At 48.6% G+C, this 13,762-nt stretch overlaps 3 protein-coding genes across 3 annotated transcripts; 1 reads left to right on the plus strand and 2 right to left on the minus strand.

Annotated features, from left to right (window-relative positions):
- The first annotated feature begins 678 nt into the window (after positions 1-678).
- LOC119367353 (inactive beta-amylase 9-like) lies at positions 679-2,649 on the plus strand. The gene is made up of 3 exons (XM_037632888.1): positions 679-900; positions 994-1,488; positions 1,576-2,649. Exons 1-3 carry the CDS (start codon positions 679-681, stop codon positions 2,440-2,442), a joined length of 1,584 nt encoding a protein of 527 aa, XP_037488785.1. The 3' UTR covers positions 2,443-2,649.
- Positions 2,650-2,809: 160 nt separating this feature from the next.
- Positions 2,810-6,765, minus strand: LOC119362546 (tubby-like F-box protein 11). The gene is made up of 6 exons (XM_037627787.1): positions 6,103-6,765; positions 5,241-5,328; positions 5,029-5,158; positions 4,681-4,818; positions 3,456-3,895; positions 2,810-3,181 (listed from the first exon to the last, which is right to left on the minus strand). The coding sequence occupies exons 1-5, from the start codon at positions 6,445-6,447 to the stop codon at positions 3,460-3,462; spliced, it is 1,137 nt and encodes a 378-aa protein (XP_037483684.1). The 5' UTR covers positions 6,448-6,765; the 3' UTR covers positions 2,810-3,181; positions 3,456-3,459.
- Positions 6,766-8,696: 1,931 nt separating this feature from the next.
- On the minus strand, positions 8,697-13,050 carry LOC119362545 (sodium/hydrogen exchanger 2-like). The gene is made up of 14 exons (XM_037627786.1): positions 12,414-13,050; positions 12,176-12,294; positions 11,506-11,603; positions 11,311-11,370; positions 11,170-11,216; positions 10,845-11,039; positions 10,705-10,751; positions 10,551-10,617; positions 10,359-10,459; positions 10,160-10,261; positions 9,919-10,057; positions 9,781-9,843; positions 9,604-9,687; positions 8,697-9,482 (listed from the first exon to the last, which is right to left on the minus strand). Exons 1-14 carry the CDS (start codon positions 12,591-12,593, stop codon positions 9,168-9,170), a joined length of 1,617 nt encoding a protein of 538 aa, XP_037483683.1. The 5' UTR covers positions 12,594-13,050; the 3' UTR covers positions 8,697-9,167.
- Positions 13,051-13,762: the final 712 nt, after the last annotated feature.

Genomic DNA, 13,762 nt, shown 5'->3' on the forward strand with positions numbered 1-13,762 from the left:
ATGACACAGGTGATCCAGGCCGTGCATGTCTGAATCGGACGAGTGAGAGTGTCTAATCGTTATGGAGAGGTATAGCTCGCTACGTTTTACTGTTTTGTAATATTGCCATATAGTGTGGAAAATTGTGAGAAAAATTGCCATGATGTAGCGAGTAATTACCATGCATTCAATCGAAAGTACCTTACCCTAAAAATCTGTTGTCAGATACCCTAAAATATGACGTCAGGTGTATATCGGGTTCCCAAAAATATCTCTAGTAATGTATTAGACTCCGTTCGTCCGGAAATATTTATCAAATAAATGAATAAAGCTGGATGTATCTAGAACTAAAATACGTCTCAATACATTCATTTCTCCAACAAATATTTCCGAAAGAGGGAGTACTATATAAATTTTTGTGCATTCCTCTGTTTCTCGTCGGTGCGAAACTGGACGTTCATGTTCCTTTGGGACTCTTTCGATGGTAAATGTTATGGATTAGGGGCACTAATATTAGCACCCCATTGCCCTAGATTTCCTGAAGTTAAACATAGTCTCCAAGTTCTGTCCACCCCTTTTCTTTGCCCTTTCCCGCCAGCAATCCCCATAAATACTCCCCGCCGATCCACGGATGCTGGCTCAACACGCCGAAGGAAAGCGTCCCCGATCGAGTTCCCCAACCGGGATTGATTGCCATCCATGGATGCCCTGCAAACGCAATACGCCGCGGCGGCAGCGTCGCCGGCGGCGAGGCGCCTCCGAGGAGGACGAGCCGGTCACGCTGCACCCAGGAGGGTGGAGTTCGGTCGGCCGCGGCGTGGCGGCAGCGCGAGGGACGTCCTGAGCGTCGCCGGGCCCGGCCGCTTCTCCGGCCAGGCCGCCGGCGCCGTCGGCCAAGGCGGCAGCAAGAACAGCCGCGAGGTGGTGGGTGGTGGTGCTTAATTGCAGAATGGGCTTCAATTAATTAAGGCGCGAATTGATCTGACGGTCCGAACGCTGCGTGCATGGTGTCAGGTGGAGGACGTGGGCGCGGTGCGGCTGTTCGTGGGCCTGCCGATCAACTCGGTGACGGACGGCGCGACGGTGAACAGCGCCAGGGGCATCGAGGCCGGGATGCGCGCCGTAAAGCTGCTGGGCGTGGACGGCGTGGAGCTGCAGGTGTTCTGGTCCGTGGTGCAGCCGGAGTCGCCGGACAAGTTCTCGTGGGCCGGGTACCGCGCCGTGGCCGACATGGCCCGCGACGAGGGCCTCAGCCTCCGCGTCTCCCTCCGCATCCACGGCTCGCCGGGCGGCAGCGTCCCCAAGCTCCCGTCCTGGGTCGGCGCCGCCGCCGCCAAGGACCGCGACATCCTCTTCACCGACGGCGCCGGCGGGCGCCACGAGGACTGCCTCTCCTTCGCTGTCGACGAGCTCCCCGTGCTCGCCGGCATGTCCCCCCTCCAGCGCTACGAGGCCTTCTTCCGCAGCTTCGTCGACGCCTTCGACGACCTCTTCGAGTCCACCATCACGGTGCGTCGTAACTAAAGATGCCATGCCAATGCCTCCATTTCGTCATGCATTTTGATGATTAAACTAGGGTCGACCGATGGTGCTCAGGACGTGACGGTGGGGCTGGGGCCGAACGGCGAGCTCCGGTACCCGTCGTACCCGCCGGGGAGCGACGTGACCCAGTTCATCGGCGTGGGCGAGTTCCAGTGCTACGACAAGTACATGCTGGCGCAGCTGAGGCAGCACGCGGAGGCGCTGGGCAACCCGCTGTGGGGCCTCGCCGGCCCGCACGACGCGCCGGGGTACAACGAGTCGCCGGACTCGAGCGAGTTCTTCCGCGACCACGGCTCGTGGGACAGCCCCTACGGCGACTTCTTCCTCTCCTGGTACGCCGGGAAGCTCCTCAGCCACGGCGACCGCGTGCTCGGCATGGCGAGCCGCGTGTTCGGCAGCAAGCCGGTGGAGCTGTCGGCCAAGGTGCCGTTCATGCACTGGTGGCACGGCGCGCAGTCGCGGCCGGCGGAGGCGGTGGCGGGGTTCTACAAGAGCAACAAGAAGAACGGGTACAGCCCGGTGGCCAAGGTGTTCGCGCAGCACGGGTGCACCATGGTGGTGCCCGGCATGGACGTGTGCATGAACAAGCAGCAGCGGAACACGGGGTCCAGCCCGGACAAGCTGCTGGTGCAGATCAAGAACGCGTGCCGGCGGCACGGCGCGCGCATCGCCGGCGAGAACGCGTCGCTGGTGATGACGCACACCAGCAGCTTCTCGCGGATCAAGAGCAACATCGTCACCGCGGAGCGGATGAAGCCGACCTTCTTCACCTACAGGCGGATGGGGGCCGAGTTCTTCTCGCCGGAGCACTGGTCGCCATTCATGGAGTTCGTGCGCACCGTCGTCTGCGGCGAGTGGGACGAGGACGACGAGACGGCCGCCGCCGTCTCCAGCTACGACGACCTGCCGCAGCCAGTTTGACACGTTTTTAATCATCCATCAGCCCAGATGATATGAGATGAGATATGAAATACTATGATCCGATCCGGTTATTTTTTTGGGATCGAGAGTTCAAGTGTATATGAATTTCATATTTTTCTTCATTTGATGAGGCTGCTGTATTATGGTTATACTGTCTCAAGATGAGACTTTTTTCATAATAACTAAGAAGATATAGTAGATCACTGCAAATACAAATGCAAAATTTTCAACTGATGTTGGAATTGTCATGTGTCGTGTTAATTCAGTTCCCTGTTTTCCTGGCATCCATATCATTCAAAATTGTAATTACCGCCACAGAATTTACAGTGAACCGAATTGCATCGCAGTTTGACATAATTCTCTTACCTTGCTGTTAAAAACTGATTCCAGATAGCCATAAAACATTACAAATATTTCTATAATCGACAACTCAATGAGGTTGCTGGGTAACCGCAAACACGAAACACAAAAATAACTTGTTTTTTCATCTGCGACGAACCAGGTAGAAAATCATGCTTCCACCTGGGTATTTCCAATACACATACAACTGGAGTAAAGAAAGTGACTTTATCAGGAACAAATTTAACCACACCCAGCGAGACTGATATTTACATTATGATATCATTTAACAGGATATCAAGCTCTACAGCAACCTATCCTCCTCCTGCTTCTCATATCGAGCATCAAATTCTGGATTATGCCAGCAACTCCCTTCTACACTCTATTGGTTGTTCGACACCTGCAGGTAAAATGATGCTTCAAAGTCAGGTTTAATATAATGTATTTGTCAGGTAGGTGACACAATCTGCAGGTCGGATATCCTTAACACCCAGCGAAAATGCTGGATTGAAGCTAACTCTTCTTGTGTCTGAAGGTCTCCAGAAGTTCGAAGCAACTCGGATAAGCGTGTGACCAACTTCCAGATGTACCATTAACATATGATTCATCATCAAATTGTTCGTTTGATTGGCATGTCAGTAAACATGACACAAACAAGAAACTAAGAGACGCACCTCTTCATTCGCGTGCTAATTTGGTGTCGAAGCTGCTGAGACAGATCGCAAACGCCTGAAACGCCGATACCGGGTAACGGTAGTCGAGTGTGAACAAGTCCTTCCCAATCTTACCAAACTGGAGGGTGGTGTCGTCGTTCTCCTCGTTAGCTGGAGCACTCTCATCTGAAGCCACCAGCTGAAAGTTTTTCACTGAGGCAACCGTCACCCGTCCGTGGAAGTTGAGGCACCAGCACCGCAGATGTTCGTGCCACCTGGGGGACTTGTTCTTAAGCACCAGCTTACTTTCCACTTGACTGGATAATGGGGTAATTGAGCTATCCATTCGAGATGATTTGGGATTGAAGAATGGAAACGCGGTCTGCGTTGGAGCTGTGCCTCCTTGTTCAATTGCTGATACAGGGATAGAATCCATGATGCAGTTCATCCTTCTTGGGCCCCTACAACAAGCAAATACGCCGCAACATAGTCAGTGTCTTGGTGAGACTTCTTACACAAAGAAATTTACACTAGTAACGTGATATAATTAGTTAGTGTCATGTGGTTTCATTTCTTTGAAATGGAACTGGGGGCGAGGCCCCTGCTGATCGGAAAAAAAAATAGTTAGTGGTGCTTCATACATGAAGTAATTACACTACTACAATGATAAAATTAGTTAGTGCTGCTTCATACGTGACATAATTACACTACTTATACATGATCAAATTAGTTAGTGGCGCTTCCTACATGATAATTTTTTTTCTGTTGAATTATAATTAAACATATAGCTTTGCTTACCCACTACCAAGACATGAAGTCTAAACCTGATTTTGCAAGATTTTGTATATTTCAGGTGAAATCACACTAAAGCAGCCCTCCCTCCTATGGTAATCCAGAAAACATCATTATTCCACTGTGGTTTTGGATCTGCTGATTTTCAGAAATTATAGTGCACTTAAATAACATTGTTATTCCTCTTCATAAAAAAATATAATGCATTTGGATAACATTGTCGGAACTGCTGGTTTTCATAAATGGAAATTAATTTAAAGTTTATAAAAGGTAAGGTTGTTATCAGCACTGCAGATAGTAGTTGTTATGGTCAGGGGTTACGATGTTCTCAACATTTTTGGTCAGTAAATGGATTTGTATGCAAATAATGGTATATGGTCTCCAGAAAATATACAAAAATATGTGCGCGCATATAATTTACGTAATGGAAGGGTTACCACATAAGATGGCATACCTAGATCCCAAAACATTCACTTCATAATTAATTTGTATAACTGGGTAGTCGCCAGCAGGCCATCTCTTTGGAACCACAGGTCCAGCATGAGGTGGATGCGCATCATAGACAGTAAACTTCGTTCTCAAGAAATTCGATCTGTTCAGAAAAGAGGAAATGTTACTAAATAGGTTTCTCTGCTTCAACATGTTGTTTTGATCTTATGTACTCCCTCTGTAAACTAATATAAGAGCGTTTAGATAACTAAACTAGTGATCTAAAAACTCTTATATTAGTTTACGGAGGGAGTATGTTGCTGAAGGAACTAGGGAAACTCGTAATTTTCAGATATAAATGTCAAAGGATCACCTTAACTTGCCAACGCAGGTCTGACTCCCCTTCGACATATCAGTCTTGTCAAGTGAAATTAGATATTCGGTGCATGTAGGCCTATGGTATTTGCGTGCAGCAAGTAGGAACTTCCCAGCATCAGCTAGTGCTGCACAAAGAAAAAGAAACAATGTTCATGAACAAAATAAGTAAAATCCAGACTGCATATATACCCAATGAGAAACGCATACCATCAGTCAGTCCAATGTAGAGGAAATATGTCTGAGTAGCCCGGTGCCTCCGAATGAAACATTTGATGGGAGCATCTCTTGGTCCAGGCTAAGTGTTAGAGAGGTATAAGTAAGTTCAAAGCAAACAAATCTAGCAACAAAGCCACATGGTCTATAAAACTTGAATTGGACATCACTGTTCTAAAAAGGATGGTCAACTACATCTGACAACATAGCTTTCCTATTAAACCCGTTTGACAATGACCGCTCGAACTGAATAACAGTTGACATTGGGCATTTCATACTCCCTCCGTTCCAAAATAGATGACCCAACTTTATACTAAAGTTAATACAAAGTTGAGTCATCTATTTTGGAACGGAGGGAGTATATACTAAACCAAACAACCAGTCATTATTTACTAATCTGACTTTCCAAGTTTCTTCTCAATACGGATGTATTTCTCGGTCTCAAGTACTACTTTTTAGGATTAAATAAAAAATAGAAAATAAAACAAACATGACAGTAGTACTCCTTTCACACATACCTTTCTTTGACACCTTCCAATCAGGGAAAAAGAAGGGTCGCTACGTTGCGTGAAATGGTGGACATCAAAAGGCACTCACACAATTCTAAAGAAAGAAAAACTGAACACAATCGCCATAATTGAAGTTTGCCAAAAATAGACGTTGCATCAACTAATTGCTCTTGAATTACTAGAAGATCATCGATAACATCATCAACAGAGAAAAACTTTGGTGACTAATCAAGACTTAATATGAACACTAGGCCACCATGGAGTAGCAGCTGAATGAACAGCAACATGGATGGTGACCGGGGAGCGAGCGAACGAGAGAGGGATTCGGAGCTGCCAGGAGCGGCTACCTGCTTGAGAGAGATGGGGAAGGTGAGCCGCCCGGACACCTCGGGAACGCGGACGATCTCCCTGACGACGCCCCTCCAGGTCCGGCAGACACCGGCGCACGCCACCACGTCGCGGCGGCGCGGCCACCGGGGCTCCGACGCCTCGACCCGCGCCAGCACCTCCCGCAGGAGCTCCGGCGGCAGCTCCGCCCAGCACCACCCCTGCCGCGCGGCCTCCTCCGGCAGCGCCACCGAGGCCACCGCCGCCACCCGCCGGACGCCGCGCGCCGACGGCGGCAGCGGCCGGCGCCGGGCGATGGCGTCCACCTCGCCCTTCATCTCCCGGACCATGCTCCTGAAAGACATCGCCTTCTCCGCCCGCGCCCCGGCACCCAAATCCGCCCAACCCCCCACCGAATCCTGCCAAGAAACTGACGGATTTCCCCGACCGGCGCAAAAAAGGTGCCGCTGGGATGTCAACGGGCTGCAATTCTCTGTAGCGGCGGCATCAATATGGTATGGACGGATGTGGGTGGGAGATGGTGGTGCTGCCTTTGGGTAGCGGCTTGGTGGTGATATGCGTGCAGACAGGGACAAGGATGTGGAGCAGTGAGGGAAGGAACAAGAATGCGCTACAAAATTGTGCTGTGCCCAGTTGGCAGGGAAATTGTGCTGGTACTAATACACTACTCCAGCATCTCTGTCAGGACAAACTGGGAGATTCTGGTAGGAGAAAGTTGTTTATGGCATTTTCCTCTGATGTCTTACCTGGTCAAATATAGTACTCCTACTAAGGTTCAGTAAGATAAGACCATTTCTTATTTCTTATTTCTTTCTTTTTTGGAGGGAAAAGATAAGCCCATTTTCATGTAAAGAAAGATAAGGCCATTTTCCTTTTCTTTTTTCTTTTTTGGACATTTTCCTTTTTTTCTTAGGAGATAAAATTAGTTTCCTTTGCAGAAAAAAGTCTTTTAAGGAAGAGAAGAGGGAGGCAAACGTTCACATACACGCACATATATTCTTCCCTGTGAACGCATGCATGTGCAGCCTATCCGTATGAGCACTTTTGAGAGACTGGGTCAACAGATCTCGATATTGACAAAGTCATCACAAACATCTCGTTACCTCATGCTAAAAGAGTAGCTTACTTTATGAGACATGCATGCTTGTGTCAAAAAACATGGTGTTTAATTTCTGGTGGGCTAGTAGACACATCCACCCTCCTAACCATCCAGCATCCAGATTGTGATCTCTTCTCGTGTCCTCATCATCTCCGCCATCCTTTCCAGACATCGCGCGGTGCGAGGATTAAGTTTCTTTCATTTTAGGGCCGTGTATTGTTGATTTTTGTTACCTCTTCCGTTGGAGGCGTTGTCACACAAGAGTAATACAATCCTCATGGCTCCATCCGCGTCTTTGTTGTATGACAGAGAAGTGGTGTCAAGTTTGTTTTGGTCCACAGGTTCGGCAAAACCTATGCTTCAAGGGAAGTATCATGGTCGAAGTGTATTACGGTTTGGCGACCGATGTTGCAAGAGAGGTGTCCTGGTCAGAGTGTATCCAACGATGTATACTTGTCACCTATCGGGGTCCACAACATGAAAACCGTTAATATTGGTCCAATTTTACCTTTTTCTTCTCTACTAAAGGCATAGAGAAACGTCGAGATGCAAAAGATAAAGCTATGACGGACCATTTCGAATGACCACGATGTAAACTGTTGGTCTTACCGACAACCTTTGTTGTTCATACGGTCCCACAATGTAAAATGACAGAGCATTTTACATTGTGGGACAGGGGAGTATTGCATTATCTTCAGTCCGATGTACTCCTCCGTTCTTAAATATTTGTCTTTTTAGAGACTTCAAATGGACTACCACATACGGATGTATATAGACATATTTTACAGTGTAGATTCACTCATTTTGCTCCGTATCTAGTCACTTGATGAAATCTTTATAAAGACAAATATTTAGAAACAGAGGGAGTACATGATACCATTATTAATTACTACATCTGTTCACTAATGTAGGATGTTTTGGACGGATTTTCTTTTTCTCAAAAAACGAGGTAGCCATTTCGGAGCTGCTACCTAGAAGGTGATCTCTCGTTTTCCTATTTTGAGAGAGACTCTACTCTACTTGCACTAGCAGCAACCGGCCACCCGTCCATGAATTCGTGACGAGGAATGATTAGCCTCCCGGTGAGGGTAGTGTCACCATCCCATTGTCTGAGAAAGCATGGACATGCAACCAGTAACCATATCCACATTTATAATGCTGTCTCTTCCGAATGCTCACAGCACTGGCCTAACCAGCCAAACTCTTGGGCTTTCCCGGTATGGCAACTGAATCTGAAACATGCTACTCTGGGCAACGGACCAAACCACCGAGCTCAAGAGGGAAAGGAGGCAATAAATCTTGCAATCGTACTACAGTACATTAAATCTTGCTCGAGTTGGCTGCTCCTAGCAGTATGTTTGCTAAAAAGTAGCGTTAAATGGGCCTCATTATGCTGCAACAGCAGGCTGACACGGACAGATATCGAGCTCCTCACAAAAGTAGATTTATATTTTGACAGATTATAACAAATTTTCGGCATCATAACAACAGCAGTCGACATACAAGAGGCAAATTCAAGATAGATAGATATAACTTGTCTGAGATGAGTTCTTTGTAGCAACCAGGCCACAAGATCATCACTCATCTGGCACAACTTGGCAGGATACACACCAATCCATTAGGAGATTATGAAGTGACGGTAGACGCAGGAGGCCAGACGCCTGCCTGTCAGCGGAGATCCCATAGGATACAATTGGCTTGTTAATCTACATACAAAACTGTACAGGCTTTGTCGTAACCGATAAGGCGATGATGATACTCGCATCACCGTTACTAGGGTTCATCTTCCTGTCGGTGCCGCAACCAACCGTTCATCTGAACCATCGTCGGAGGGCCGCCTTCTTCGGCCTTCCGAGTCAGCCAAACGCTATAATATTACCGGAGACTTCGCTTCCTTCTCTTGCTGTTACAGTTCAGAGTGTCTCCTGAAGCTGTAATGGCTTCTCCGTTGTTTCTTCACGACGTTCATTCCACGAGTACGTTCGGATCGGTGGGTGATCCTGGGGAGTAGGGCACAAACCCGCGCCCTCCGAACATCGGGCGCATCAGCGCGTCGTCGAACTTGCGCCAGTAGTAGTGGATGGTGTGGGTCGGCTTGGTGATGAGCATCCGGAGGCTGGAAGGCCTCACGATGGGGAGAGGCGCCTCCAGGTCCGAGCCTAGCTGGCTTGTGAGGAGAGGAGAGTGCAGGGACTTCGGTGATGCGGGGTCTGAGGCAGCGCCATTGCTCGACGCGGGCAGCAGGAACCGGATCAGAGGCTTTGTCAAAATGCCAAACAGCTGGTAAACATGATACATACATGATGTCAGATGGTTTCAGAACAGTCGACACGTTCAGAATGACCTCAGATGATAAGCTGGTACACTGCATTGGATAGGGATTGAACATGAGATGGCTCACCATAGTGCTAAACAGAACGACAGTGATGGTGCTGGTGATCATTATCGCGTTGCCGTGCAGCTGTGTGTGACCAGATCTTGTAAACTGCAATTCCAAGGCAAAGAGTTAAGCTTGCAGAGAAGAAACTAGACATTTGTAGAGTTAATATGCGAATTTGGGAAAGGGTTTAGAACCAACCTTATTGTAAGCAAGGGCGATCGACACAGCTCCTCTCATCAGCCCAGCCCACCATATTACGATCTATCAAAAGAAATTCAGTTAGCAGATGTTAACTTGATCCAACTGCCAAATAGTCTAATGCAACAAATAACTCACTTGCTGCCTCCAGCTTATTTTCTCGAGCTCCGTCTTCTTTGTCAGGTTGGATAAGAACGAGAGCGGGAAGACGAAAGCAGCTCTTCCAACCAGAACCAATCCGAGTAAAATTGAGCTTATTCCAATGGATTTGCCGGGGCTGCAAGAAGAAAGACTTAGGACTGAATCTTTGGGGGGGAGAAAAGGCCATAAATGAAGATTAGGCAATGCAGTTTAGAGGTGACAAGTACAAATCTCTGACCTGTCACTAGCAAATTTCCACTTCTCGATATCCAGTGCATCCATCCCAACATAAAGGAAGAGAAAAGTCTCGGCGATGAAGGACAAGGTTGCAAACGCATGCCTAAACAGAAGAAAAAGGGCAAAAAATTAGCGGGCAGTTTTTGACTGAACAGAAGATTACTTATGTTGAAATAACACAGACTAAGAACTAGGATTACTTTGTTGTAACTCTTGAGCTCTCTGTCACGTTATGCCAGGTGTAATGTGACATCACAATACCACAGAAGAATACAGTGAGGATACCACTCAAATCTAGCAGCTGCAAAGATCAGATAAACAGGGGTGAGTTCTTAGATTCAGACTACTACTGGTAATGTAAGTTTCTATGTTGTATCCAACCAGAAGCACACCTCAGCTAGCATATATGAGAGGTAGGCCATGAGCATCACAAGTGCAACCTCACGGTCAGTAGAATGCCTGAAATAAGTTGAGCAACACACCAAGTTAGTATCGCGCACGAAATCGATGCTTAATACTAAGAAAGAACTCAAGGGTTGAACAAACCTTCCTATGTATAACTTCTTGATGACGTATGCACTAAGCAATCCAGTCTGCCAATTGTGGAAGAAATGTTAAATCCGTGTGGCCGACGATCATTTCGTTAAGCAAAGGAGTGCAAAGGTGAGACTCCAGAATAAACTTACAAACACTCCAAGGAAGGTGCTTGACACGAATAAGTAGCAGAAGTTCCCCAAGAACTTCAGAATGACGATCGCGTCGATCTGGTTAGGATCGAAGTTCTGGAGCGCGTTGAAAAGCACGACCGATGTGGCGTCGTTCACAACACCTTCCCCGAAGACTAGACTGTACAAAAAGGGCGTCTCGTCCTGATTGAGAACCTGTTTTCCAGAAAAAATATGGGTAAACAGTGGATTCAGTCATGGTTTTACATGAGCTGCTAATACAGATAATAATCATGGCAATTACTCTGAAAAAAAGGAGAATCATGAGAAAATTTTGTCAACAAACCTGTAGAGTGCAGACGGAATCTGTCGCGGAAAAGATGGCTCCAATTGCTGCATATGGGATGCATCAGAAAAAGATGAGGTTCACATGCTAATAGCTTCAGCTGCAGGGTGCAGGTCATGTGGAAATGCAATGACGGCTTACCAAGAAAATCTGATACATCCAGTGTCCCAATGTTCATCCTGCTGAATATCGCAATGGCAGCTGAAATGTAGTGATCGACGTCGTCAGAGAAGTCCGAGATAACCCCGCAGAACAAACATCTATTCATCTACTCCGCCTAAAAATTCTCGCGAAGAAAATAGCGAGCAAATTTTGTGGAGGATGAAAGTGGCATACCAAGAGATATTGTGAAGAACGACATCATCGTCCCAACTGCACCAAATAGTGTGATTGTCATGAAATTCCTGAAGAACTGCTTCTTCTTCACCTGGAAACTGATGAGGAATAGTTATGAGGAACTGAGAACATTCAAATTCGTAACAATCAGAAGAGATCATGGGGCAGATGCTTCCAGAGACAGTCAATTGGTTAATGGGACAGGATTACTGGCACCCAGTAGTACAGACAAGTATTAAATGCCATGAACAAATTGGTGGTCCTAGTCGCAGTAAAAAGACAAATCCTATGAAAATAACACCAGTAAGAACTGCAGATTATTTATTTATTATTGTTCCAGGATGGAACAACAGTCAATATTGCCAATCAGCAGCTGCTGGATCCTAAGAAAAGATAAAATAATAATGTACAGCTCCAGCTGCTGCTGCTGGCAGATCCAGCAGAGGGACGGTAGAAACATCCATGTTTGGTAGGAGTATATAATTAAGTAAAGAACATAAATTCGTTGAATAAAGAACGCACACCACATGCACAGGCCATTTCTGATACCATGGCCAGCTAGGCTGGGCCGTGAACGGGAAGAGACGAGATCGAAACACACGCGAGAATCGATCGAGATTCGACGGAAAAGTTCAGTGAGCTCAGAGGAATGAATCCTTGGTACGCTTACCCGGCGTTGAAGATGATGGGAGGCAGGAGGTAGATGAAGAAGAGGTCCTCGCTGAAGACGAGCACGTGCGAGCTCTTCCCCTTGGTGGTCATCAGGATCACCACGCCGGTGCACAGCCCCTGTTCGTCCGTCCGTCCGTCCAGGATGAAGAGGAAGGGGAACGAGCATTAGCGACGGCGCCGGCAGAAACATTGCACCGAAATTAAGAAAGAGAGAGGAGGGATTGATGGGAGCTTACGATGATGAGGGCGGTGATGGACTCGTTGAGCCAGCGGTTCTCCTCGAGCAGGTGGCCGAGGACGATGCAGGCGCAGAGCAGCGCGACGAAGAGGGTGATGGAGACCACGGAGGCGTGGTCCGAGGTGCCCAGCGCGCCGCTCAGACGCGCCAGCTGCGCCGCCACCACCTGGTACCCCATCCCGCCGCCTGCTGCTCTTCCGTCAGAGAGAGAGGTTCCGGGGAAATACGCGAGCTTTGGGTCAAATCAATGGCTGGCTCCGGCGGGAGGTGGCTAATCCGGAAACGAATCGACGGGGAGACGAACAACGAAGCTCCTCCTTATCTTCCCCCGCCGGCTCCTCCTGCCCCGTCTCCGCCGCTGCTTCTTCTTCCCCAGGTCCGGGGGGTGGGCAGGGAAGAAAGAAGAGAATAGCGCACGGGAAACTCGGGGGAAGAAGAAGAAGAAGAAGAAGAAGATGCGCAGCCGCGCGCGGGGGCGAGCGGGCGGATTCCGCGACGGGGAGGTCGGGATTCTTTTCTCGGGCTGGCTTTTGGTTTCGCGCGGGCGGTATCGGAAAAGGTTCCGTCGTAATTTGGCTGGCCCGGCTGGTATTTAAAGCCGCCGGAGGAGGGAGGAAGAAGGAGGAGGCAGGCTGGGCTGGATCGTTTGGGCGGGGGGACGCGTGGGTGGCGAGGGGCGCGCGACGGTGGTTGGGGTTCGGGGGCCGAGCGGCGGATGGGGGCGTGACGTGTCCGGCGGCCTCGTGCCGATCTGGAGCGCCCAGGTGGGTCGCCGGCGTCCACCCGTGTTCCCGTCGTGACAGGGTGGTCAGTTCCGATTTCGGCTGTCTCCCTTTCCCCTATCCATGGCCGGTGGTGGGGTTCCTTATTGTGTTCAACTTCTTTTTCCTATAGCCGAAATAGACTTACTTATTTCCTATGAAAATAAGCATTTTTCGTTGCACCGTGTCGAAAACATGAAGAACGAAATGTTGCTGCGTTTTCAAAAACACCCATGCAGCAAACATTTGTGTGTGCAACCGCTCATCATTGGTCGTAGCAAAATCAGAGAGAAAGAGAAGTGGGATGTGCGCGGTCTACAGCATGGGCAGGACATTCGAAGCAGCCCCCCCGAGTCATCGCGACATGGTGTCTGTTCGTATTGGAGCACCGACATCGTCGTAGCCCCGTCGGTATTGGATCAAGCGACACCGAACCAATGCCCTTGTAGTCACGGTGCCTCGTCGGAGCTCACTAGCGTGAGCTCGAGCTGCACCATGGAGTCACCACGTCGATGGCGCCAAGCTTTTGTTGGAACATCTAGGGGGCCAAACTTCCACGGGGACATCTAGGACGGACGATGGGGCG

This window comes from Triticum dicoccoides, chromosome 2B, assembly GCF_002162155.2.
Source record: "Triticum dicoccoides isolate Atlit2015 ecotype Zavitan chromosome 2B, WEW_v2.0, whole genome shotgun sequence".
Taxonomy (NCBI): Eukaryota; Viridiplantae; Streptophyta; class Magnoliopsida; order Poales; family Poaceae; genus Triticum; species Triticum dicoccoides.